Genomic DNA, 24,817 nt, shown 5'->3' on the forward strand with positions numbered 1-24,817 from the left:
CCTAGTCTGAAAATCACCACCTCTCTATTTAATGGTCAGAACTACCTAGCATGGTCCCAAAGTTTGACTATATTTTTGAAGAGCAGAGGGAAGATGGGATATGTTGATGGCAGGATACAGGCCCCTAGTACCACTGACTCAAGTTATGAACAATGGGAGATTACCAACTCTTTAATTATGAGTTGGCTTATCCATTCGATGGTTCCAGAACTTGGTGAGGGCTACTTGTCTATGGAGACTGCCCAGGATGTTTGGGAGGCTGTGGCTGTTACCTATTCCCGCAAAGGGAATTTTTCACAGGCATTTGAGTTGCGCCGCTCTATTGAGAGCACACTTCAGGGGGAGCAAACTGTTCTTCAGTACTTCAATTTCCTCACCAACGGCTGGAAACGCCTTGATCACCTGGAAGACTATAAGCCCGTTTGCCCTACTGATTCTGTCGGGTACAAGAAGTTCATCGCACGGGAACGGGTCTTTAAATTTTTGGCCGGCCTAAATGTGGAGTATGATCCAGTTAGGGGTCGAGTTCTGAGTATGGATACTCTTCCTTCACTTCAGGAGGCATTTTCCTATGTACAAAATGAGGAGAGTCGCCGGTCTGCTATGATGTCCCCTGTCTCTACTGACCGTTCCGCATTACTGTCTACTCCTCGAGATGGCCTCAGCCTGCCTCATCCGTCTGCTGCTAAGGAGTCTGTATTTTGTGATTATTGCAAGAAACCGCGGCATACTCGTGAGACGTGTTGGAAGCTTCATGGGACTCCATCCGGGGGTCGCAGTGATCGGTCTGGTTCTCGAGGAGGTCGGTCAGGTCAATCTAGGGGACGTGGTTCCTATTCCCGGGCTCATCAGTCTAGTGCCATTGATACCCTTGATACTACTTCTACTTTTGTTACCCAAGCTTCTGACACTGAGCTGGAGGATGCTTTGCGCCAATTGTTGGACCGCCGATCTTCTACTGCTCTCAGTACCGCTTCCTCATCCTTTGCCCGCTCAGGTAACTTAGCATCTTCTCCTTGTGTTTTCCTGTGTCATACATCTTTGCCTTGGATTATTGATTCTGGTGCCTCAGATCATATGTCTGGCTCCGCTGATCTTTTCTCTGTCTATAAGCCCTCTTCAGGTCAGGACAAAGTTAGGATTGCCGATGGAACTGTTTCTTCCATTTCTGGCAAAGGTTTAGTCCAAGTCACTCCTACCATACATCTATCTTCTGTTCTCCATGTTCCCAAGTTTTCTGTTAATCTATTATCCTTAAGTCGTCTTACCCAGGATTTGAATTATCGTGTGACGTTTTTTCCTGATCATTGTCTTTTTCAGAACCTTGTCACGGGGAGGACGATTGGCAGTGGTAGTGCAGCAAATGGTCTCTACTTCCTAGATCAACCGGACAAACTTGCTTATTCTTCCACCACGTCTTCTACTACCCCCGCTGATGTATGGCTGTGGCATCGGCGTCTTGGGCATCCCTCCTTTCATTTACTTAAGCATTTATTTCCTTCTAGTTTCGCCAATCATCATGTGTCTGACTTTCTTTGTGAGTCTTGTCAACTTGGAAAACAACATAGAGCTTCTTTTGCTCCCAGTTTGAATAAAAGCTTTGTTCCTTTTTCATTAATACATTCTGATGTTTGGGGTCCCTCTCGTGTTCTGTCTGTGAAAGGTCATCGCTGGTTTGTTACATTTATTGATGATTTTTCTCGTGCTACTTGGGTGTATCTCATGAAAGATAAAAGTGAGGTTTTCTCTGTGTTTCGCACTTTTCATAAGATGATTTGTACTCAGTTTGGGGCCACTATCAAAATCTTTCGTTCTGATAATGGCGGGGAATACATCGATTCTGGGTTAGGACAATATTTCTCTACTCATGGCATTATCCATCAGACCTCTTGCACCAATACCCCTCAACAAGATGGGGTGGCCGAACGCAAGAATCGGCATCTTCTTGACATGGCTCGGTGCATGTGTTTTTTTATGCATGTGCCTCGACCCTATTGGGGCGACGCTGTTCTCACCGCTGCCCATCTTATTAATCGTCTCCCTACCCAGGTCTTGGCCAAACAGGCTCCGCTTCACGTCCTCCTCGGTTCTCAGTCCTTGTTTTCTATTCCTCCTAAAATATTTGGTTGTGTCTGTTTTGTCCATAATCACTCTCCCTCTCGTGGTAAGTTGGACCCTCGCTCCCTCAAGTGTGTTTTCCTTGGTTACTCTCCTACTCAAAAGGGGTATAAATGTTACCACCCTTCGTCTCGTAAGTGGTTTGTGTCCATGGATGTCACTTTCTTTGAATCCCAGTCCTATTTCTTGTCCTCTCCGGTGTCACCGTCCTCATTTCCGGGGGAGCCTTGGTGTGAAGTGAGTCCTGTGCCTCCTATGGTGGAACCAGTTGTTCTTGCACCACCCTCTACTACTGTGCTTCCTATGGTGGAACCAGTTGTTCTTGAACCCCCCTCTTCTACTGGGACTATAGAACCCACTGTCACCAAGAATACGGACGGGCATGTTTATGTCCGGAACATAGACAGAAAACAAGTTAACTGGATACACGGGACCGTTTCTGCTACCCCACTGCCATCTCCTGCTTCTGATGAGAGTCGAGGTAACTTTGAATCTCTCGAGTCCATTGATCTTGATGTTCCTATTGCCAAGAGGAAGGGTGTGAGATCTTGTACTCAACATCCTATCTCACAGTTTGTATCATACTCTCATTTGTCATCCTCATATAGAGCGTTTGTGTCCAATATTTCCTCTGTTAGCATTCCTAACCATTTTCAGGATGCTCTTGCTACCTCTGAATGGAAACTAGCCATGATTGAGGAAATGAAAGCACTTAGGAAGAATGGCACTTGGGAATTGACTGAGTTACCTCCGGGCAAACGACCTGTGGGATGTAAATGGGTATATACTGTGAAACACAAAGCAGATGGGTCTATTGAGCGTTACAAGGCAAGACTTGTGGCAAAAGGGTTTACTCAGACATATGGCATTGATTATCAGGAGACCTTCGCACCCGTGGCTAAAATGAATTCAGTCAGAATACTTCTCTCTCTAGCAGCTAATCTAGATTGGCCGCTTTATCAGTTTGATGTCAAGAATGCTTTTCTCCATGGTGACCTCGAAGAAGAAGTATATATGGACATTCCTCCGGGTTTTGAGGATCATCAAACAGAAGGCACAGTATGCAAACTTCGGAAGTCATTATATGGTCTCAAACAGTCTCCAAGGGCTTGGTTTGAGAGATTCACTCAGGCTATGATTAAATATGGCTTCAAACAAAGTCAGGCAGATCACACATTGTTTGTGAAACATTCCTCACACGGTAAGACTACAGCACTTATTGTTTATGTAGATGACATAGTTCTTACAGGCAATGATAGTGGGGAAATACCTCTGTTGAAGAAATATTTAGCTAAAGAGTTTGAAATCAAAGACTTGGGCAGCTTGAAGTATTTTCTGGGCATTGAAGTTGCTCGCTCTAAGGATGGGATATTTATCTCACAGAGAAAATATGTGCTTGACCTGTTGAAGGAAACTGGGATGCTTGGCTGCAAGGCATGTGCCACCCCTCTGGAACCCAATCAGAAATTAGGGGATGATGAAGGAGGAGAAGTTGTGGATAGGGGGAGCTATCAACGATTAGTGGGTAAGCTCATTTACCTCTCTCACTCCCGTCCTGATATTGCTGTTGCTGTCAGTATAGTTAGTCAGTTTATGCATGCTCCTCATCAGATTCACCTTGAGGCTGTAATGAGAATCTTGAGGTATTTGAAGTCTGCTCCTGGTAAGGGTCTGTATTTTTCAAAGTATGATCATCTTCGTGTAGAAGCCTATACAGATGCTGACTGGGCTGGGTCAGTAACTGATAGGAGATCAACTTCAGGGTATTGCACATTTGTTGGCGGCAACCTAGTTACTTGGAGGAGTAAGAAACAGAATGTGGTTGCCAGGTCAAGCGCAGAAGCTGAGTTTAGAGCTATGGCACAAGGTGTGTGTGAACTTTTATGGATCAAATTATTGTTGCGTGATCTAGGTATTGATCAGACGGACTCCATGCGGTTATACTGTGACAATAAGGCCGCCATCAACATCGCTCACAATCCAGTTCAACATGACAGGAGAAAACATGTTGAGATTGATCGCCACTTCATTAAGGAGAAACTCACTAGTGGTATCATTTGTACTCCCTTTGTCCAGTCTGGTGAACAACTTGCTGACATTCTCACCAAGGGAATTCGGAATAAACCATTTCATGACATCGTAGGCAAGCTGGGCATGAGAGATATCTTCGCACCAGCTTGAGGGGGAGTGTTAGCATATTATATTAAGTGATAGCATATGATATTCGCCGAAAGGCACACTAGGGTCTATCTGTAATCACTGTAATCATTTTATGCACTCAGGGATAGCACTCAGGGATCATCTTGTAAATTGCATTTCTTGTAAACCCTAATCTTCTTTTATAAATAGGGGATGATATTCTATCATTCCCCAAGCTGGTTACCCAAGCTTCAGTTCTTATCTCTTCTTATCATCCTTAGCCTTTACCTTGGGACAATCCTTAATACGATGACCCATCTCACCACATTCAAAGCAAGCCCCCGATGCCCAGTGACAAACTCCAAAATGTCGCTTCTGGCAACTTGTACATGTCAGCCTGGCGCCACCTTCCCGATTTGTGTTATTGGAACTGTCCACATTCGTCTTCTTCTCGGCATTATGCTGGTCTTGGCGATTGTCATAGGTCTGCCTCTTTTTCTGATTCTCTCCTAAACTCTGACTTCTGTTCAAGTTGGCATCTGCAAGGATGGCTTTATCTAACACTCCAGCATACGTCGGCATGTTAAGCAAATTAACCCGGTCTTGAATTGGCCCTCGAAGTCCACTCTCAAACTTGCGAGCTTTCCTGTATTCGTTGTCGACCAAGTGAGGTGCATACCTTGCCAACTCGGTGAAAGCACGATCATACTCCGCCACTGTTTTGCTACCCTGGGTCAACATCTGAAATTCTGTGGTTTTGCGATCTCGGACACTGAGTGGGAAATGCTTGTCATAGAACAGCTCCAAAAATCTGGCCCAAGTCAAGTCTGAGTTACCTTCTCGGATCATCATCCACCATCTTCGAGCGTCGTCCTCCAAAGTGAATGCTGCTAATGACACTTTCTGAGCGTCGGTGCTGGGAAAAACCTCGAACAACTTCTCCATCTCAAGAATCCATGCTTCTGCCTTCATCGGCTCTATACCTCCATGGAACTTTGGCGGTTTCATCTTCTTAAATTCTCTGATCAGGGTCAATGTGTCATCTCCATACAAAGCTGGCTGCGGAGGCACTTGTGGTACTGGCGGTGGTGGAACTGCATGTTGGCCATCTGTCTGCTCGGCCTGGGTGGAGGTGGTACCGGTGTTCTGCTGCCTTGCCTGCCTTAACTCGTCGGTCAGACTTTCAACCAATCTTTCTAATCTGTCTATTCTGTCCTCGGATTGATCTCGGCCAACTGGGGGTCTACCTCTTCTCATGATACTGGGGGTATGCAGGATGTGACTCTTAGAATAAAATGAACAAATGAACGTGTATCCAAGTAAACATGATCATGTCGATGTAACAAAATGCTCATGCCGAGATGATGCACACCTTTTCAAGTAGCAAGCAACATGATGCAATCCTAACATTCTTCTAAGGGACATCCTATGCTCTTTAGGACTCAAAGTGTGTGAATAACGTACTATAAGGATCTTGTGCTCTGATACCATTCTGTCACGACCCCAAACTGCCCCTAGTAGTTTGGTGCCGTGATGGCCAGTAATCCGTAATTACCGAAGGCCAACTTTCAAAATTCACACACAATCAGAGTATAGATATAGAGGGCTCACAAGTGCGGAAGCAATAATCTAAAATACAAGTGGTCCATAAGAGCAGTGCATAAGTCAAATGGAATGGCATACATCTTTACAGAGCTTTACAACTTGAACACAATTAAAACCAAGTACAAAAATACATATTACATCTTACAAAGGGCTTTCACAAGCCGACATAAACAAAATACATGAAATGCAAGTTAAGAAATATAATCTTCGGATTGCCGACATAAACATTGTCGACATAACATGCATCCAAAACATCTTGCAAAACACACATCTCGGCGTAGCCGACTTCTTGCTTGTTACCTACATATATACATAGGGAGGGTGAGCTTGGATACTCAGTGAATGGTACAAGTAATAAAGGGGTTACATGAATGATTCCCGAGGTCTTTCAAAACAATACATAATATATCTTGTCAAAACCATACCTATCATAGCTTGTACAAAACATGAGATAAATCTTGTTCATCAAACTTAATCTTGCAAAACTTACATACTTAACATGCGTCAAAACTTATAACATAACCTCGACATAACCTTGGTCCTTCAAAACTTGCTTGCTTAACATGTGTGCTACTAATGCTTAAAGTCCCCTAGCACATACGGACTTGTGCCACTAATGCTTAAAGTCCCCTGGCACGTACGGACTTCACATGTGTGCTACTAATGCTTAAAGTCCCCTAGCACGTACGGACTTGTGCCACTAATGCTTAAAGTCCCCTGCCACGTACGGACTTTCAAAGATTGACATTAAAACAAAGCTTATACTTGATATATATAATAGGGATATCATTCATGCTTAACAAATACTTTTATCAAAACAAGGCAAAGCTTATCAAAACGTTATAACATAACTTTATTAAAGATACCACTCACATAGTTCTTGGGACGTCGGGATCGAGGCAAAGGTCCAAGTCCTACAAACACGTGGCAAAGTCTATTGAATGCACTCTTAAAAACAAACTTCACATGAATGCAAATGATCTAGGGAAAACATGCTGGAAACATCTAGGGAAAACATGCTGGAAAACATCTGGGGAAAACATGCTGAAAACATCTAGGGAAAACATGCTGGAAAACATCTAGGGAAAACATGCTGGAAACATCTAGGGAAAACATGCTGAAAACATCTAGGGAAAACATGTTGAGTACCAACCAGGTCCTGGGATGGATGCACAGAGATAATCTTGGCTAAAACGACCTAGCTGGTGAACTCAGGAGGTCTTGGCCGAGGTCCCACACCTCTTGGCCGAGGTGTGGTTACCTAGGCTTCAGTATGCAGCTGCCTGCCGAGGTGTTACAAGGTGCCGGCATGGATGTACCATGGTCGGCCTAGGTGTGCAGTGGTTAGCCTAGGTGTGCATGCAAGATAAACTAACGTGCAAGTGATCATGCAAGGTAGACCAAGGTGTGTGATCTAGGCAAGAGTAGTCTCGGTGATCACACCTAGGGAAATGAAGCCTGGAAATCTGGGTTTTCCTCCTTGAAGAACATGAAGAACATGAGCATGAAGAACATGAAGAACATGAATGCTAAAATCATAACTTGTTATTACAAGATCTGGGATTTCATGCTATAAGTTCGAAAACATGGACCTTGGTACCCATACTTGAAAATCATGTGGAAACAAACACAAAAACATGGATCTTGGCATAAACTTTCGGATCAAAACATGACTTTTCTTGAAGAACACATGAATGCTATTTTCTCTTTCTAAAACCGAACTTCAAAGCAATGCATGGCTTACAAATCATATTCAATCATGCAATGTAATAACATGAACATAAAGAACAACATGAGCAGATCAAGAATCTAACCTTAGAACACGAATCTAACGGTTAGATCTCTAGGGATCAAGCTAGCAAATCTACTCTTCCTCAAGAACTCCTCTCCCCCTTCTAGAGCTTCTCTCTCTTCTTCAAAACAAGGATATAACAAATGATAGGTTTCTCTCTCTGCCGGCTGACTTAACACTCAGCTCGGACACGTGGCGCTACCGGGTTGGTTCTCCACAAAAAGGTGATAGATTGACAAGACAAGACTGACAAAGTGTGCTCAACAAGCTAGATGGCAAGGGAACTCCGGCAAGTAATGATCTCGGCTTAGGACAAAGCTTCGGCAAGTAAGGTTCCAATGACCTCGACTAGGAAGGATAACACTTGACCTAGTTGTGCCACACCTCGGCCTAGATGTGCCACACCTCGGTCTAGGTCATTCCAATCCCAGAACAAGATCACTAGGTGCAAGGATTAAGGATCTCGGATGCCTAGGTGATGGTGGAGGTCACAAAAGCGGTTCCAAGATGGTCCAAGGTGTAAGAGGTTCAAAGGTGTGACCTAGGCTTAAGATGACCTCGGCTTGGCATGACCTAGGCTTGACATGACCTAGGCTTAACATGACCTAGGCTTGGCATGACCTAGGCTTAACATGACCTAGGCTTGGCATGACCTAGGCTTAACATGACCTAGGCTTAACATGACCTAGGCTTGGCATGACCTAGGCTTGGCATGACCTAGGCTTAACATGACCTAGGCTTGGCATGACCTAGGCTTAACATGACCTAGGCTTAGCATGACCTAGGCTTAACATGACCTAGGCTTAACATGACCTAGGCTTGGCATGACCTAGGCTTAACATGACCTAGGCTTGGCATGACCTAGGCTTAACATGACCTAGGCTTGGCATAACCTAGGCTTGGCATGACCTAGGCGTAACATGACCTAGGCTTGGCATGACCTAGGCTTGACATGACCTAGGCTTAACATAGTAAGGAAGGAACAAAACATACATACAACACTTAGGCAAATCTCATAAGCACAAAACAAGACAGGCACCTTTACTTAGGCAAAACAAGTCAAAGTCTGCAAATGCAAGCTTAACAAGACAAAATCACGCAATGTACATGAACATGGCTAAGACATGAACGTGGGTTATTACAGGTTGAGTGTGGTGTTGATTTGTGATTCCTAATTAATTTTAGGGCTGGATTGGGTTTAACCGTCTATGAGGTGTAAAACAAAAGCATGAAGATTTGAACCCTAGACCTTGTGGTAAAATGGAAATGAACTTCAACCAACCAAGCTACTTCAAATTGATGATATATTTATTGAATTAATTTAGGGACAATTACACCCAAAAAAAAAAAAAAAAAAAAAAAAAAAAAAAAAAAAAAAAAAAACCTCAAGGTTTTAGCCTTGTAACAAAATAAATTTTGATTTTTAAATTTTATCAATTTAAATCCTAATTTTTTGATTTGTTTTCAATCTAAACCATTTGCCTATTTTTCCTAAATAAAACAGATGAAACAAATAATATTTTTGTCATTAAACTTAATGTAGATATACATAAAATGTCTAAAATACTATTTTCATTGAGTTTAATGATTAAAATATCTATTTTTTCATTATGTTTACTTAACGGAAATAAGCAAATGATTTAGATTGAGAACAAATAAAAAATTTAGGGTTTGAATCAATAGAATTAAAAACTCAAGATTTATTTTGTTACAAAACTCAAACCATGAGTTTTTTTTTTTTTTTTTTTGTAATTTTTTCAATAATTTATATATATTAGTTTTCTCTTTATTTTTTTGCATATATATAAATTAACTTATTCTTGGTACAATAGTAGGAAAATACTCTAGTAACTGGTGACTAAGATCGTGATACATTTTTGTGCCTCCTGGATGCACCACAAGGCGCGAATGGAAAAACTCTCAGAGTACCTCTCTTCAGTAAGACTTCGGCACGAACAAACGGTCTAGGCTTTGATAGTGCAGGGCGGGTGAGGATGTGCAAGACGAGTGTGGTCTCATAAAAATTGTCTCCCTCGAGGATTGGGGATGGAGATGGAAAAAAAAAAAATCTGCGATTGGAGACAAAGAGAGTAAAATTCACAGTGCCCCGCCCCGCCTCACCCTGCCCCGCCGCACTCCGTTGCCATTCCTACTTCGATTTGGCTACAACATAGCAGAATTATGTTATATGTAAGCCTTTGGATCAAAATTCACAAGAACAAATAGCATTTTTGATATTTTACCATAGAAAAAAAAATACGTAATAGAACACTCTATATATTAATAGCTGAATTATAATATCCATCAACCAAATGTTACACACTTCATATATTAACACTATGTGTTAACAACTGAAATATATTATCCATCAACCAAATGTTTGACATTCCACTTTTTTCTTCTTTTTTTTTTATTTTTTTTTTATTGACAAAAAAAAAAAACTTTTTTGATGGAACAAATAGCATTTTTGATCTTTTAACATAGAAAAAATGATACGTAATAGAACACTCTATATATTAATAGCTGAATTATAATATCCACCAACCAAATGTTACACACTTCATATATTAACACTATGTGTTAACAACCGAACTATATTATCCATCAACCAAATGTTTGACACTCCACTTTTTTCTTTTTTTTTTTTTTTTTTTTTTTTTTTTGATTGACAAAAAAGAACTTTATTAATGGAATAAACAAGTACAAAAGTGCAACGCAAATTACATCAATAAAGAAAGCAAGGTGCAAAAGTATCACAATAAGCTAAATTATCTCAACGAAGTTGGCACCATCTAACTCATCCTATCATTTGCTAGCACCCTCAAGAGTTGGTGAGAGACAACCCAACACCACAACAACAGCACAGACCAAAACAAACATTCATCAAACACAGACAAACAGCACAAACTTTAACATTTATCAACCAACTATTTGACACACGAACTACTCAAGACTTAAACCAACAAGAAAACTAAATGCCACCAGGCAGCTATGACATAGGGATTTCCATGATTTCATTTGGATGATAAACCTCTTCAATATTGTCACCTTAAACTTTTGCAGAAACATCAATACATTGCTCAACCGCTTCTTCCACCACTTCTGTTTGTCGTTCCTCTACAACATGAAGCCCTTGTTCCTCGACTTTCTTTCCGTTCTTGTATATTGCATAAAGTATCATTTGGAGGACACCTAAAATGAACCCTATGACATTGGGAATCTGTTAACAGAAAAATAAATAATTTTTAGTAGCTTAGGAGAAGGTAATTAAAACAAGAAGATGATTGAGTTTATTTTTAATATATACTTACAGAAATATTCAAATCTTTTCTTAAAATTCCATAGAAAAACCACATGATTGCACTGAATGTAAGGGATAGGGATAGATAAAATGGCATGAATTCCACACTTTTTGTTCGTATAACTTGCTTCTGAACAACAATAATAGAAAGAATTATGAATACGATAATGTAAAAATTAAGAAAAGAGCATATAATATTGATCATGGATGAGAATATGAGGTGCAAATACCATTATGTTGAGAGGTGCAGCGAACACACAAACAGAAAAGACTAAACAAAACCAGCCAACAATGTGGAGACGAGCTTGACCTCTTGTGAGAAAATTAGTTAGGATAAAGATTAGGCCGAACCAGCCAGTTCCCAACAGAAGTAGTGAAACAGCCTTGACCTACATATAGCAAATTAATAAGTAGTTAGAGACTTACAAACAAAATTTGAATGTGTAGGAAAATTGACTTAATTTTCTTAGTTTCATACCTTCTTAGGTGCATAAAATAGATGAACACCTATATAAAAAGATTCTATGAGGCATCCAAAGCTATTAATCGTGATCAAAAGGGTTTCATTTGAGTTGAGAAGTGCATAATACATCCATAAGGCCGCACTGAACAAGCCAACAACGTAGGGAAGTGACTGGAAGCCTTCGCTTGATTTTTTCTTGTAAATTTTGTAAAACGTTGGGCTATAATAAATATTAAAAAGGGTATATCAATGATTAAACTTGGCTTAAACAAATTGAAGTTGTATGCTTGTTGAACAATTAACAACAAATTAAATACTTACATAGGTGAAAAATAAACCAAGAAGGATACAATGTTGCCTGCAAATCAATAGGAAAAGAAAGAAAAAAAAAAATTAGATTTGGCCATAGCATTGAGCTTTCCTTCCATTATTTTTACTCAAATTATCAGTAATCATATATAAATATAATTTATATATATATATATATATATAATTTTCATATACTATGATATCACATCTTATAGTTCTTGTATTTATAATGAAAACACTTATTATTGTCAGGTGTAGCACTTGTTCAAATCAAGTGACAACCCCAATTCTCTCTAGGTTTTAATAAAAGACCCTAATTTTCTAGAAGTTTACATAAAGGCTGCTATTTAGGCCTCATTTGGGAAGTGACCCGTTTAGCCAAAAAGTCAAAAAATAATTTAAAAAATCAAAAAGCCAACAATTCATACCAAAAAGTCAAAGATTCTATTTTCTCTCTACTTTTTACACATCTTTTCGTAAAAATCCAAAAAGTCATCCCAAACATACTAGTTTTTTTAACTTATATTTTAGCCAAATAGCCAAAAAATTACTAAATTAGCTTGTTCCCAAACGAGACCTTAGTACATGTTTTAGCCTACCTAATAACCAAAGAGCAGAATATTAAAAGAGTGAATAATTGGAAAAATAATTTCAAATTAACGTAGATATTTGTCACTTGCACAAATCTAAGTATATAAACCACTTTTAATTTTCACAATTTCTAAAATTATTTTCCAGGTTCCCACTTTTTATTTTGTATTTTTGTCTATATATATATATATATATATAATAGAGATAGTTCTTACAATAAGCAAAAAATCACATGACACACACACACACACTAATCAATTTTGTAAAAAGGCCCAACAAAAAATTGATGATAATTTCAAAAGCCAAAGGGATATTACAAAAATAAATAAATTTTGGACTAACTCACATACCTAGAATTGTTTAGTTTTAAAAAATTTTATTAAGAAAAGGAAAAATTACCCCCCAAAAAAATAAAAATAAAAATAAAAATAAATCAAGGTTTGACTATTGTAACAAAATAAATCCTGAATTTTTAATTTTGTCAATTTAAATCCAAAACTTTTGATTTGTTTTCAATCTGAACCATTTGCCTATTTTTGTTAAGTAAAATCGATAGAAAAATCTATATTTTAATTATTAAATTTAATGAAAAATTATATTTTTGATATTTTATGTATATTTATATTAAGTTTAATAACTAAAACACTATTTTTCTATCAGTTTTACATAACAAAACTAGGCGAATGATTTAAATTGAAGAAGAATCAAAAGATTAGAAGTTAAATTGATAAAATAAAAAATTCAGGGTTTATTTTGTTAAAATCTCAATTTTTTTTTTTTGGGTAATTGTCGATAATAAAAATAGTAAAGATCTATAATTTTTCCAAGACCCCAATTTTTATTCACTTTTATTCTCAGTAAAATTATAAATTCTCCTTATCTTAAGGCTCATCACCAATAGAAGAACTTTTTATCTATTAAAACTTACAAATAAATTTAAGAAAATTGGGAAAATTACAAAATATACATATACAATTTTGTGCTTTGTAACAAAATAAATTATGAGTTTTTAATTTTACCAATTTAAATTCTAAACTTTTGATTTCTTGTTAATCTAAACAATTTGCCTATTTTTGTTAAATAAAATTGATGGAAAAATGAGTATTTAGTCATTAACTCAATAAAAAAGATATTTTAGACATTTTATGTATGTCCAAATTGAGTTTAACAATTAAAATACTCTTTTTGGTCGATTTTATTTAATGAAAATAGATGAATGATTTAATTTAAAAGCAAATCAAAATATTAGAATTTAAATTGATAAAATTAAAAACTCAAAATTTATTTTATTAGAACCCAAACTTTGGAATTTTTTTTTTTTTTTTTTGTAATTATCCAAAAAAAAAATTATCCAACAGTTGGCAAAATAACATCATACTTCACATTGTTCATTCATAGTCCCTCAATAATAAATAATGCATAACACATTTGTTGACAAATCTCGAGTATGAATTTATTTTTATTTTTTTAATATAAAATACGAACGAAATAAAAATTCTCATTGTCTAAACGCCCCCACTAGTATCGGCAGCAAGAATACATATTGTGTGGGTAAAAATCTGACCACACTGCCCGTTTAGTGATCAGCAGCTAAGCACCGGCAGAATAGATGGCTCCAGCAACCTGTAACAGAAAAGAAAAGCTCCGGCGGTGGTTCTTCCACCCGGGGGCACTCCGACGATCAAGTCAGTATATCTCTCAAAGATAATCAAGTACTAAATTGAATACTCAAAGTATAAATTGCATACCTTAGACCCACGGGGGTGCCTCTCTTTTATAATATACTCAATCCAAGTCCAACTAGAAGTATGACTTCTATGAACTCCAATCTTAGTGCTTACTCTGAACTCTTTAAGAGATAGAGATAAACTCCCTAAGAGCTTTTATCCTTATCTTAACTAAGTCCCCTCTTTGCCTTAGGACTCTTGTCCCTTATCTTCGGACTCCGACATCTTCGGAGATGACCTCGGCTTCTCCGAGATTACCTCGGCTTCTCCGAGATTACCTCGGCTTAACTACCAGGGCACGTGGCACCTCGGCTGACACGTCGGCGTCACCATGCCACGTGTTGGTATTCAAAAAATATGTCCCCACAACTGCCCCCTAGGTTCTATTACCTCGGCATTCTGAGGTGATGGAACCTATTCCGAATTTTTTTTTTTTTTTTTACTTCCTTTCTGAATAATGGCTCAAGAAGACTGCTTTGCCAAGATTATCTCTTTTCAGCCGACGTGTTCTCTTCGGAGAACGTGGCTTCGGTCGTACTCCCCTATGCACATGAGCTGTCATTCATGTCTAACTGTTCCTTCCACGTGTTTCGTCTTTATTGGAGCGTGTTAGTGACGCGCCTGGAAGCTGTCTGTTCGTTTCGTCTGCGCCGTCTGACGCGTGCGTTACCCTAGGCGCAATAATTGCCCTATTTTTGCCGCCGTTTCAAATTTTTGACAAAACTTCTTTTGCCTCTATCTTTTCTTCACTTTTTCTTTTCATCTTCTTTACTCTTTCTCTTCCGAAAGCTCGTTCTTCCTCTTCAAATCTGCCATTGCTTCAATTTCTTCTCTGGAACTGTTCTTAGTCCCGTATTTCTTGCAAAGCCTTTTTTGCTGTCGCAACTGGTTTCTGGATTCAACGAGTATTGCCTTGGCTTCACTTCTCCTGGTAAGACCCCTTCCTTTAATTTCTTTTATTTTCTTTATGCGCTATTGTCAGTCTGTTGCCATTGCTGATCTTACTCGAGGTCTGGGATCTATTTGTATCTTGAATTTTGTGGCTATATTTTGAACCTCTATGCTTTTCCATCATTCTTTTCGCCGCTGTTCTTGATTTTTTCCTGTACCTCTATTGTTTCTGAAAATTATACCTCTGTTCTTGAATCTGAAACCTCGTTTTTGTTTTCTCTTTTTTGTATCTGCCCCAGATCTGTGCCCTCGATCTTTATCGTAATAGTTCGTAGATTTGGGATTTGTCTGTAGAACCCTTAATCTTTAGGGAAACCTGAAAGACGCCCGTCTTCTGAAACATATTCCTCTTAATTTAGGTCGACACAATGGGTATGTGGAGGCACAGGGTAAATACCCCAACAAGTCTTGAATACTTTAGGCAAGAATTCTCTATCCCAGCCGACGTTCATCTTAAGCTGGCTGGGGATAATGACACTATCGTGCCTACAGACCATACAATGCCTTTTCCAGTAGTTGCTTTTATCGAATGTGGACTTCGGCTTCCATTCGATCCCCTTTTCCGTCAAGTTCTCTATTTCTATAAGCTAAACCCCATGCAACTTACTATCAATTCCTATAGGATAATTAATGGTATTATAGCCTTATCTAGGCAAGAAAACCTCAGAATCACCCTCGCCGACCTTCAATATTGTTATACCATGTGCCCTCTTGATCTGAAGGATAGGGGTTTTGTATATTACCTTAAGCCGAGATCCACTCAGTACAAGATTATAGCCGACCTTCCAGACTCCAACAAGGGGGCTGGAGATGACTATCTTATTGCCTCTGGAAATTGGGAATTTGGCCCAGATGAAGATGTCCACCTTTACCCTCTTCCTCGAACACTTACAGAGGGCAAGAGTAAGAGCCCTGAGTCAACACTTAGTTGTTTTCATTCAACACTTAAATACTTTTGTTGTTTCTGACGTCTGATTCTTTGCAGATCTTCATCAACCACCGAAAAATTTTCGTCAATCCTTCTTCCCAGGACCAGATCTGAGAACACTTCTTGGTCTTCCAATCCTTAAACGAAAAGCCCCAGTATTATTAAACTTTGTCCCCACACACAAATCCATTTTACCCGACGTCCCTCGAAAAAGGAAGAAGAGTCTCTCTCCACCAACAGCCACAACCTTAACTGCTTCTACATCTCGGACAGATCAAGAGTCCACATCTGACCCAGCCGATCTTCCATCAACTTCGGCTCCCTTCTTAATACCAATTCCTGAACGTAAACGCCGACGAAGGCTAGTAAAGACTGCCGAGATGGTTCGTCCGAGGCCTGTCGTCCAAGACCTTCTCGCCGATATTCCAACTGATGCCGAAGCCGCGCCGGCGCAATCAACGCTCCCTCCCAAACAAAAGAGAGTAAAAAAGGCTCAGCCTAAGGCCAAGGCTACAGACGCCGAGGCTGAGGATGCTCTGCCGATTTTGAAGCTAGCTGAAAGCAAAAAATCAACCGCTACTTCAACCAAAAGGTCTGCTGAGGGCCAACCCTCAGGATCTACACAAACAAAGAGGCCAAGGTCATCGTCTGCGACGACCTCGGCTTCAAAGAAGCCCGACGTCCCATGGGCCCCTGATCTTTCTCTGGAGGACAGGCCTATCATGGCTAGTGAAAGTGCTGATGATATCAACGTTGCTGTCGCCCTTAGCACCGCTCTTCTTCTACCGAATGACTTGGAGCGAAATGCCAAGTTCAGTGAGTATGAAAATTACGCTCTGATGCTCCAACACTCTGCTCAAGTAAGTATTTCTATTTGTATTTATGTTTCTTCCTTCTTTTTCTTTCTGAGAAAATTTTCTGATACTTCTGTTTGCATTCAGGCTATCCAACATGCCCACTCATTTTCAATGCAATCCTTTGAGAATCGTCAAAGATTGGTTGATATGAAGAGGGAAGCGACCTCAATGAAGAGAGAATTAAGGGCTCTTGAAGTAAAAATGAAGAAACTAGAGGATCAAGCCGAGGCTGCGACGAAGAACCAAACCTTAGCTCTTGAGAAGGCCGAAGCTGCTGAGGCCGTTAAAAAAGTAGCTGAAGCCGAGAAAAAGGAGGCCGAGGCTCAGAAGGTCCAAGCGCAAAAAGAACTTCAACAAGCTCTGGCCACCAAGGAGGCCGAAGTCAAGGAGGCCGATGAAAAGGCCTATGCTCAAGGCATGGCCGACGTTGCAGAAGAATACAAACTTCAAGTCAGGCAGGCATGCAACAGGGGATTTTCCCTTGGTTGGATGTCTCTGATAAAGAAGCTTGATCTCCCTGCTGACTCGCCATTGCGCCAAGTTGATGCTAATCTTCTACCATTTCTTCCTTCAAGTCAAGCTGAGGATGAATCAGAGACCGAGGTAGAAGCTGAGGGTGAAGACGAAGAGAAAGATGAAGGTGAAGCCTTGGTGAGAAAACCCAAGGGCGCTACTGAGGCCAAGTCCTTTCCAGCTGAGCAAATTTTAGACTTAACTCAAGATGAAGTGGGTGATGAGGCTGAGGAAGTGCCCAGGGAACCTGTTCAGGGGTGTCCATCATCTGACCTTCTTCTGACTGACAGAAGTCTTGACACAACTTTAGCAGAGATAGATGCCGAGATACGAGCGGAGAAGGTGGCCGAGGATATTCCAGCTGAATCATCCGAGGTTCCAGTTTCTGCTGCTGCTGATGTTCAAGAGTCTTGATTTTCCCTTCTTTCTTTTCTGGATTTTGGACTTTGTTTTTTCTTTTAATTTCTGAACAATGTACATTCCTTCTTATGGCCGATGTGCCTTTTTCAGTATGTAATTGCAACTGTTCTTGCAATGGATATTTTTGATCTTGTGATGTTCTGTTGCTTGCTTCTGCATAGTTCTATACTTAGAAATTTTTGCATGCTTTCTTTGTGCAATCTTCTCGGGGCTACATACCCTGGGTATAACTGCAAGGCTTTTACTTCGGCAAGATACTGACCTGCAAACCTTGTGTAAATTCTGTCAAGAACTAAACATATACTACTCAATGTATACTTTTGCCATCTTTTAAGTTTTCAATAAGTATTTAAACAATGATTTCGTTCTAACCTACTTGTAAATTGCTACAAATTTCAACAAGTGTTTAAGTAATATACTTAACCTTTGCATCGACCCGTTAATTTTCTGTATACCTCAGCGGGTGATCATACGTCGGCTTAACATAACCTTGTAAATGGCTACAACTTTCAACAAGTGTTAAGCATCTTCTCTAGGGTTCAGACAACCCACATATTGCTATGAGAACTTACGCAATAACCTCGGCCTATTTTCGACTTGTAAATTGCTACAAATTTCAACAAGTGAAGGTAGGGAATCAGCTTGATTCCAACTTGTAAATTGCTACAAATTTCAACAAGTGGATCAAGGAATAACATCGGCTTAACTTCAACTTGTAAATTGCTACAAATTTCAACAAGTGAAGATAAGGAATCAGCTTGATTCCAACTTGTAAATTGCTACAAATTTCAACAAGTGGATCAAGGAATTATATCGGCTTAACTTCAACTTGTAAATTGCTACAAATTTCAACAAGTGAAGATAAGGAATCAGCTTGATTCCAACTTGTAAATTGCTACAAATTTCAACAAGTGGATCAAGGAATAATATCGGCTTAACTTCAACTTGTAAATTGCTACAAATTTCAACAAGTGAAGATAAGGAATCAGCTTGATTCCAACTTGTAAATTGCTACAAATTTCAACAAGTGGATCAAGGAATAATATCGGCTTAACTTCAACTTGTAAATTGCTACAAATTTCAACAAGTGAAGATAAGGAATCAGCTTGACTCCAACTTGTAAATTGCTACAAATTTCAACAAGTGGATCAAGGAATAACATCGGCTTAGTTTGCCTGAGTTTGATATGTCTTCAATAACCATTAATCATACGTGTTGAGAGAATTCTGAAAAGACTTTATTGATAATATCGGCCAAACAATGATGTTTATCTAATGATAGAAGAATTTCAAGTTACAAGTATTCCAAGGTCTGGGTAGTGCTTTGCCCTCATTGTCTTCAAGCCGATATGCTCCATTGCCCAATACTGAAGTAACTCTGTAGGGTCCTTCCCAGTTCGGGCCAAGCTTGCCTTCCCTGGGATCCTTCTTGTTTCCGACGACTTTTCTTAGGACTAAGTCGCCAACTTGAAAATCCCTTGGATTAACCTTCTTGTTGTAAGCTCTGGCAAGCTGTTGCTGGTATACTGCAAGCTGAATTGCAGCCTTCTCTCTTCGTTCTTCCAGTAGATCCAGGTCTCGGGCTAAGAGTATGTCATTGGTGCCATTCTCTACTCCCTGGGTTCTGATCCCTGGGATGCCGATCTCCAATGGGATGACTGCTTCTGTGCCATAGGCCATGGCAAAAGGGGATTCTCCCGTTGATCTTCTCGGCGTGGTCCGATATGCCCAAAGTACGTTGGGCAGCTCGTCCACCCACTTTCCCTTTGCTGCTTGGAGCCTCTTCTTTATCCCATCCAGGATTACTTTGTTGGACGCCTCTGCTTGCCCATTACTTTGAGGAAAACTTGGAGTTGAGAAATAGTTTTTGATCTTGAATTTCGCACAGAAGTTTTTGATAAGTTTGCTGTCGAACTGTGTTCCGTTGTCGGCAACTATTGCTCTTGGGATCCCAAATCTGGTGATTATGTTTCGCCAAATAAAATTCTTGACATCCACATCTCGGATTTTGGCAAGAGGTTCTGCCTCTATCCATTTTGTGAAGTAGTCCGTTGCTACCAGTAAATATTTTCTTTGCCCAGTTGCCTGGGGAAGTTGTCCCACCAGATCCATGCCCCATTGGGCAAACGGCCAGGGGCTGGATACTGGGTTTAGGTCGGCAGCTGGCTGATGTATCAAAGGTGCAAACCTTTGACATTGCTCACATCTCTTTACATAGGCTTCGGCATCCTTTTGCATGTAGGGCCACCAATACCCCTGGGTAATGGCCCTATGGGCTAACGATCTGCCCCCGGCATGGCTTCCACAAATTCCTTCATGGATCTCATAAAGAAAATCTTCAACCTGCAAAGGGTGTACGCACCTTAAAAGTGGTCCAGTGAAGGACCTCCTGTAAAGATGGCCTTCCGCTGTTAGGCTGAATCTGGCGGATTTCAGCCTAATTTTATGTGCTTCTTTGTGGTCTTCTGGCAGCTTCCCCTCTTTTAGGAACGCAATGATTGCATCCATCCAGCTTGGTCCAAGGCCCACGCACATTGTTTCTTGTTTGGTGCTCTGTTTATCTATACTCGGGGCCGACATGTAGTCGATCATAATTGTCCTTGTTTTTCCAGTTTGAATTGAACTGGCCAGGTTGGCTAATGCGTCGGCATGGGTGTTGTCATCTCGGCTGACTTGGAGTAATCTGCAGTTCTGAAATAGGGCCGCCAGTCGGATGACTTCCTTTGCATATGCCGACATTCTTTCGTCTCTGGCTGCAAATTCTCCTGTTGACTGGTTAACAATTAATTGCGAATCACAAAAAACAATTACCTCGTCTGCCTCTGCTGCTGCTGCTAGCTTTAGTCCTGCAATTAATGCCTCGTATTCTGCTTCGTTATTGGAGGCTTTGAACCCCAGTCGGATGGATTGTTCTACAATCTCTCCATCTGGAGATATCAGCAGTACTCCTGCTCCTGCTCCCTGGCGGTTTGAACTTCCATCGACATATAGTCTGAACGAATCGCCGATGTAGATGCTGCATGGTCTGAGCCTTTCTTTCTCTTGCTGTTTTGTCTTTGACTGGGTTTCTTTTTGTTTGTCGGGGTGATGCTCATCTCGGCTCGACGGAGCCTGAGGTGCGATGGCTTCAGGTGTGAGTTCTGCGACGAAGTCGGCCAAAACTTGGCCCTTTATTGCTGTTCTTGGCCTAAATTCTAGGTCAAACTGTCCCAGTGTTACTGCCCATTTTGCTATCCTTCCTGTTAAGTCTCCTTGATGTAATAAGGACTTCAATGGGTGCTCTGTTAGAACCACAATCTTGTGTGCCTGGAAGTAATGGCTTAGTTTCTTTGAGGCCATTACCAAGGCTAGCATTAATTTTTCCAGTGGTAGGTACCTTGTTTCTGCGTTAGCCAAAGTCTTGCTTACATAATAGACAGCTTTCTGCTCCCCTTTTTCCTCGCGGATTAGCACTGCACTGACTGCGTGTTCAGAGACTGCTAAGTACAAAAATAATTCTTCTCCTGGAACAGGGTTAGAAAGGACCGGGGTTGTGGTCAGGTACTTTTTCAGATCGGCTAAGGCTGCTTCACATTCTTCGGTCCACAGGAAGTCTGTGGCTTTTTTTACCAGGTTAAAGAAGGGTCTGCACTTGTCCGAGCTTCTGCTGATGAATCGGTTCAGGGCTGCGGCCCTTCCAGTGAGCATTTGGACTTGCTTTGCCGATGTTGGGCTCTGTAGCTCTAGGATGGCTTTGATTTGGTCTGGGCTGGCCTCTATGCCCTTTCTTGTTACCAGATAGCCTAGGAATTTACCTGACCCAACTCCGAAGGCACACTTTGCGGCGTTGAGTCGGAGCCGATATCTTTTGAGTATGTCAAAGACCTCTTTTAGGTCGGCAAGATGCCCTTTTGACTCCTTGGTCTTTACGACCATGTCATCAATGTAAACTTCTACTGTTTTGCCGATCAGATGTTTAAACATCTTTGTTACTAACCTCTGATAGGTTGCTCCTGCGTTTTTCAGCCCAAAAGGCATTACCTTATAACAGTACAGGCCTTTCGGGGTGATGAACGCGGTCTTCTCCTCATCTGGAGGGTACATAGCAATCTGGTGGTACCCTCTGTATGCGTCTAAAAAACTCATCCTTTCGTGTCCCGAAGTGGCGTCAACCAGTTGGTCGATTTTGGGCAGAGGGAAACTGTCCTTGGGGCAAGCTTTGTTGAGGCTGGTAAAATCCACACAAACCCTCCATTTGCCATTTTTCTTTTTTACTACTACTGTGTTGGACAGCCACGTTGGGTACTGGACTTCTCGGATTGCCCTGGCTTCAAGGAGTTTGTCTACCTCTTCCTCCACTGCTTCGACGTGTAATAACGTCGGCCTTCTGGCTCGTTGAATCACTGGTTTTGCCGATCTGTCGACATTCAAACTGTGGCAAGTGACCTCGGGGTCAATGCCAGGCATTTCATAGGGTGTCCAGGCAAATGCCTCTATGTTTGCCCTTAAAAAATCTTCTAGTTCTTTTTCTTCTTCTTTGGCTAGGCCGGAGCCGAGAAGAAAAAATCGTTCTTCGTCGCCCTCCTGGACGAAGATTTTCTTTAGTGCTTCTTCGCTTTTCTCGGTCGGTTCTTTCCCGACGTCTTCCAGGACTTCCATGTCTCCATCTTCAACTTCTGCTTTCTTTGGCTCCTGTATACTACAGGTGGACTTTATTGCTGCCATGGAGCAATTTTTGGCTTGTAGTTGATCCCCTCTGACTTCTTCAATCCCATGCTCCGTTGGGAACCGGAGTAGTTGATGCAACGTCGAGGGAACTGCCCCCATTGCATGCAACCACGGTCTTCCAAGGATGATGTTGTATGGTGAGGGTGTGTCAATGACCAGGAATTCTGTCCTGATCTTCTTAGTGCCGGCTTGTACCTCTAAGCTTGTTGCACCCAGTGGCCATGTTGGCGTTCCATTAAAGCCGACCATCGGGCCGCTGGATTGCTCTAGGTCGTCGGGGTGAAGGCCTAGCTCTCTGTAACATCTGACGTACATGATGTCACAGGAGCTGCCTTGGTCTATTAGGATGCGTTTTACTTGGCATTCCCCAACCTGGAGGGATACTACCAGGGCATCATTATGCGGATGTTGGACCAGTTCTAGGTCGGCTTCGGTAAAGGCTATCATTGGCCCTTGGCATTCTTCTGGCCGATGTCTCTTGTCCCCAATTTGGTGGATATGCTGTAAATGTCTTACCCTCTGGGTTTCTCCTCTGACCTCGTTTTCGTTGACCCTTGAGTGGATCACATTGACCACCCTTGGTTCTCCTGCCTGTGGTCGCTGTGCTGGGGGAGGGGGTGCTGCTGGTGCTTGAGGCAACCTTGCCTGTTCTTCCCTTGTTCTGGCCTCATCGACCAGGTCCCTCAGAAGGCCTTGCCTTACTAGGTCCTCCAAGTGTGCTTTTAAGGCCCTGCAACCTTGAGTTGGATGCCCTCCTTCATTGTGGTAGGCACAACGTCTGCCGACGTTTTTTCCCATGAATTCCCCTGGTGCTCTTTCTGGAGCCCTGAAATATGGTTGATTCCGAATCCGATCCAAGATTTTATGGATGGGGATCCGGAATACCGTGGTTACCGCCTGTTTATTTCTTAATTCTATTTCTTGCCTGGTGAGTCCGTTGTTGACTCGGCCTCGCTTCGGTGAGCCGTTTCCCTTTTCTTGCTTCACTTCTTTGTTTCCCGACGTATCTTCCTCGGCCCTGGCGTATTTCTCAATTCTTGCCATGAGTTCCTCCATGCTCTTTGGCAATGTTTTTGCCAAAGACTTCCGTAGTGGGCAGTCATCGTTCAGGCCGTTCTTGAAAGACACGACTGCTACTTCCTGGTTGCACTCAGGTATTCGGTTGAACACCTCGTAGTATCTCTTCGCATAGGCCCTAAGGCCTTCTTCCTTGGTGATTCTTAGAGCCATCAAAGCGTCAACCCTCAGGGGTTGTAGCTTGTTGGTCACGAACCTGGCCACAAACATCTCGGCCAAGCCTTCCCATGTTTTTATACTTCCTTTTGGTAACTTGTGGAACCAATCAGATGCAATTTCCCCAAAGGATGAGGGAAATACCTTGCAGAGCAACGGCTCGTTCCCGCTATATAATGCCATTGAATTTAGGTACAGCCCGACATGAAAGTTTGGATCTGACTTACCATCATAGATTTGGAACCTCGGCATACTGAACCTCTTGGGTGGTTCGAATTTGTCCAGTTCTACCGAGAAGGCTGTCTTTGGTTTTACTGGGGAGTTTACCTCGGCCTCTGCATTTTGCTGCCTCCTCTTGAGGTAGTCCCTTAAGTCTTCTTTGCTCCGCCCTGGGGCTCGGCTGTCTTTTGATTTTAGTCTTTTTGGTGTACTGCTCTCGGCCTCGAGGTGGGTCCGTTTGGGTCTTTCTTCATGGGTTGTGTCAAAGTGGAGTACTTGCCCCTGAACATGTCGATGTTCTTTGGGGTCTGGATTCTTCATGTGTTGCGTCCTTCGGGACTCCTCTTGCCTTGGCCTTTCTCGTCCGACTTCCCTGGAAGACCGGTGAGAATGCCTGCCGCTCCTGGTATGTTGAGGGACGTCGGGGATTGTTTTTCCTCCACCTTTCTGGGTGTTGGTTGCTGGCATCGGCGTATCTTGCAGCGGGTATGGTGGTTGCATAACATTGTTCTGCATCATGAAGTTGACGACCGACTGGAGGTCCGCCAACTTGTTTGCTAATTCCTTTACTTCCTCGTCTCTGCGTAGGCACCTGTCCCTCCATACCTGGAGGTTGTCTTCATTGTAGTATTTTCCTTGGTTTGATCTTTTTGTTGTGTCACCTTCCTGGATATCGTCGTTCTCCCTGTGACCCTGGTCACGGGCTTCTGTATTGCGATTGTCTCCTTCGGTGTCAAGGTTAATCGGTCTGCTGCTTCCAGAAGGAGCATCGTCCCCCGCGTTTCCTTGTTGTCCGTTACTGGCCATCTATTCTTCCTTCGTTCCCACAGACGGCGCCAAATTGTGTGGGTAAAAATCTGACCACACTGCCCGTTTAGTGATCAGCAGCTAAGCACCGGCAGAATAGATGGCTCCAGCAACCTGTAACAGAAAAGAAAAGCTCCG

The 24,817-nt window shown here is 41.6% G+C and overlaps 1 protein-coding gene across 1 annotated transcript; it reads right to left on the reverse strand.

Moving 5' to 3' along the window:
• Positions 1–10,569: 10,569 nt before the first annotated feature.
• Positions 10,570–24,679, reverse strand: LOC145813018 (bidirectional sugar transporter N3-like). The gene is made up of 8 exons (XM_082908275.1): positions 24,535–24,679; positions 17,977–17,996; positions 17,150–17,336; positions 11,740–11,776; positions 11,434–11,638; positions 11,186–11,344; positions 10,966–11,085; positions 10,570–10,874 (listed from the first exon to the last, which is right to left on the reverse strand). The coding sequence occupies exons 1-8, from the start codon at positions 24,677–24,679 to the stop codon at positions 10,704–10,706; spliced, it is 1,044 nt and encodes a 347-aa protein (XP_082764401.1). The 3' UTR covers positions 10,570–10,703.
• Between the last annotated feature and the right edge of the window lie 138 nt (positions 24,680–24,817).

This window comes from Camellia sinensis, chromosome 15, assembly GCF_055761805.1.
Source record: "Camellia sinensis isolate YWXY chromosome 15, ASM5576180v1, whole genome shotgun sequence".
NCBI lineage: Eukaryota > Viridiplantae > Streptophyta > Magnoliopsida > Ericales > Theaceae > Camellia > Camellia sinensis.

What these genes read in the sequence shown, in the direction of transcription:
- LOC145813018 (XM_082908275.1), bottom strand. Translation starts at nt 24,679, where the DNA reads ATGGCCAGTAACGGACAACAAGGAAACGCGGGGGACGATGCTCCTTCT. An exon ending in GAACGACGATATCCAGGAAG is followed by an intron (nt 17,997 to 24,534) that starts GTGACACAACAA and finishes AGTTCTTGACAG; the next exon opens with AATTTACACAAGGTTTGCAG. An exon ending in TATTTTATGCACCTAAGAAG is followed by an intron (nt 11,345 to 11,433) that starts GTATGAAACTAA and finishes TGCTATATGTAG; the next exon opens with GTCAAGGCTGTTTCACTACT.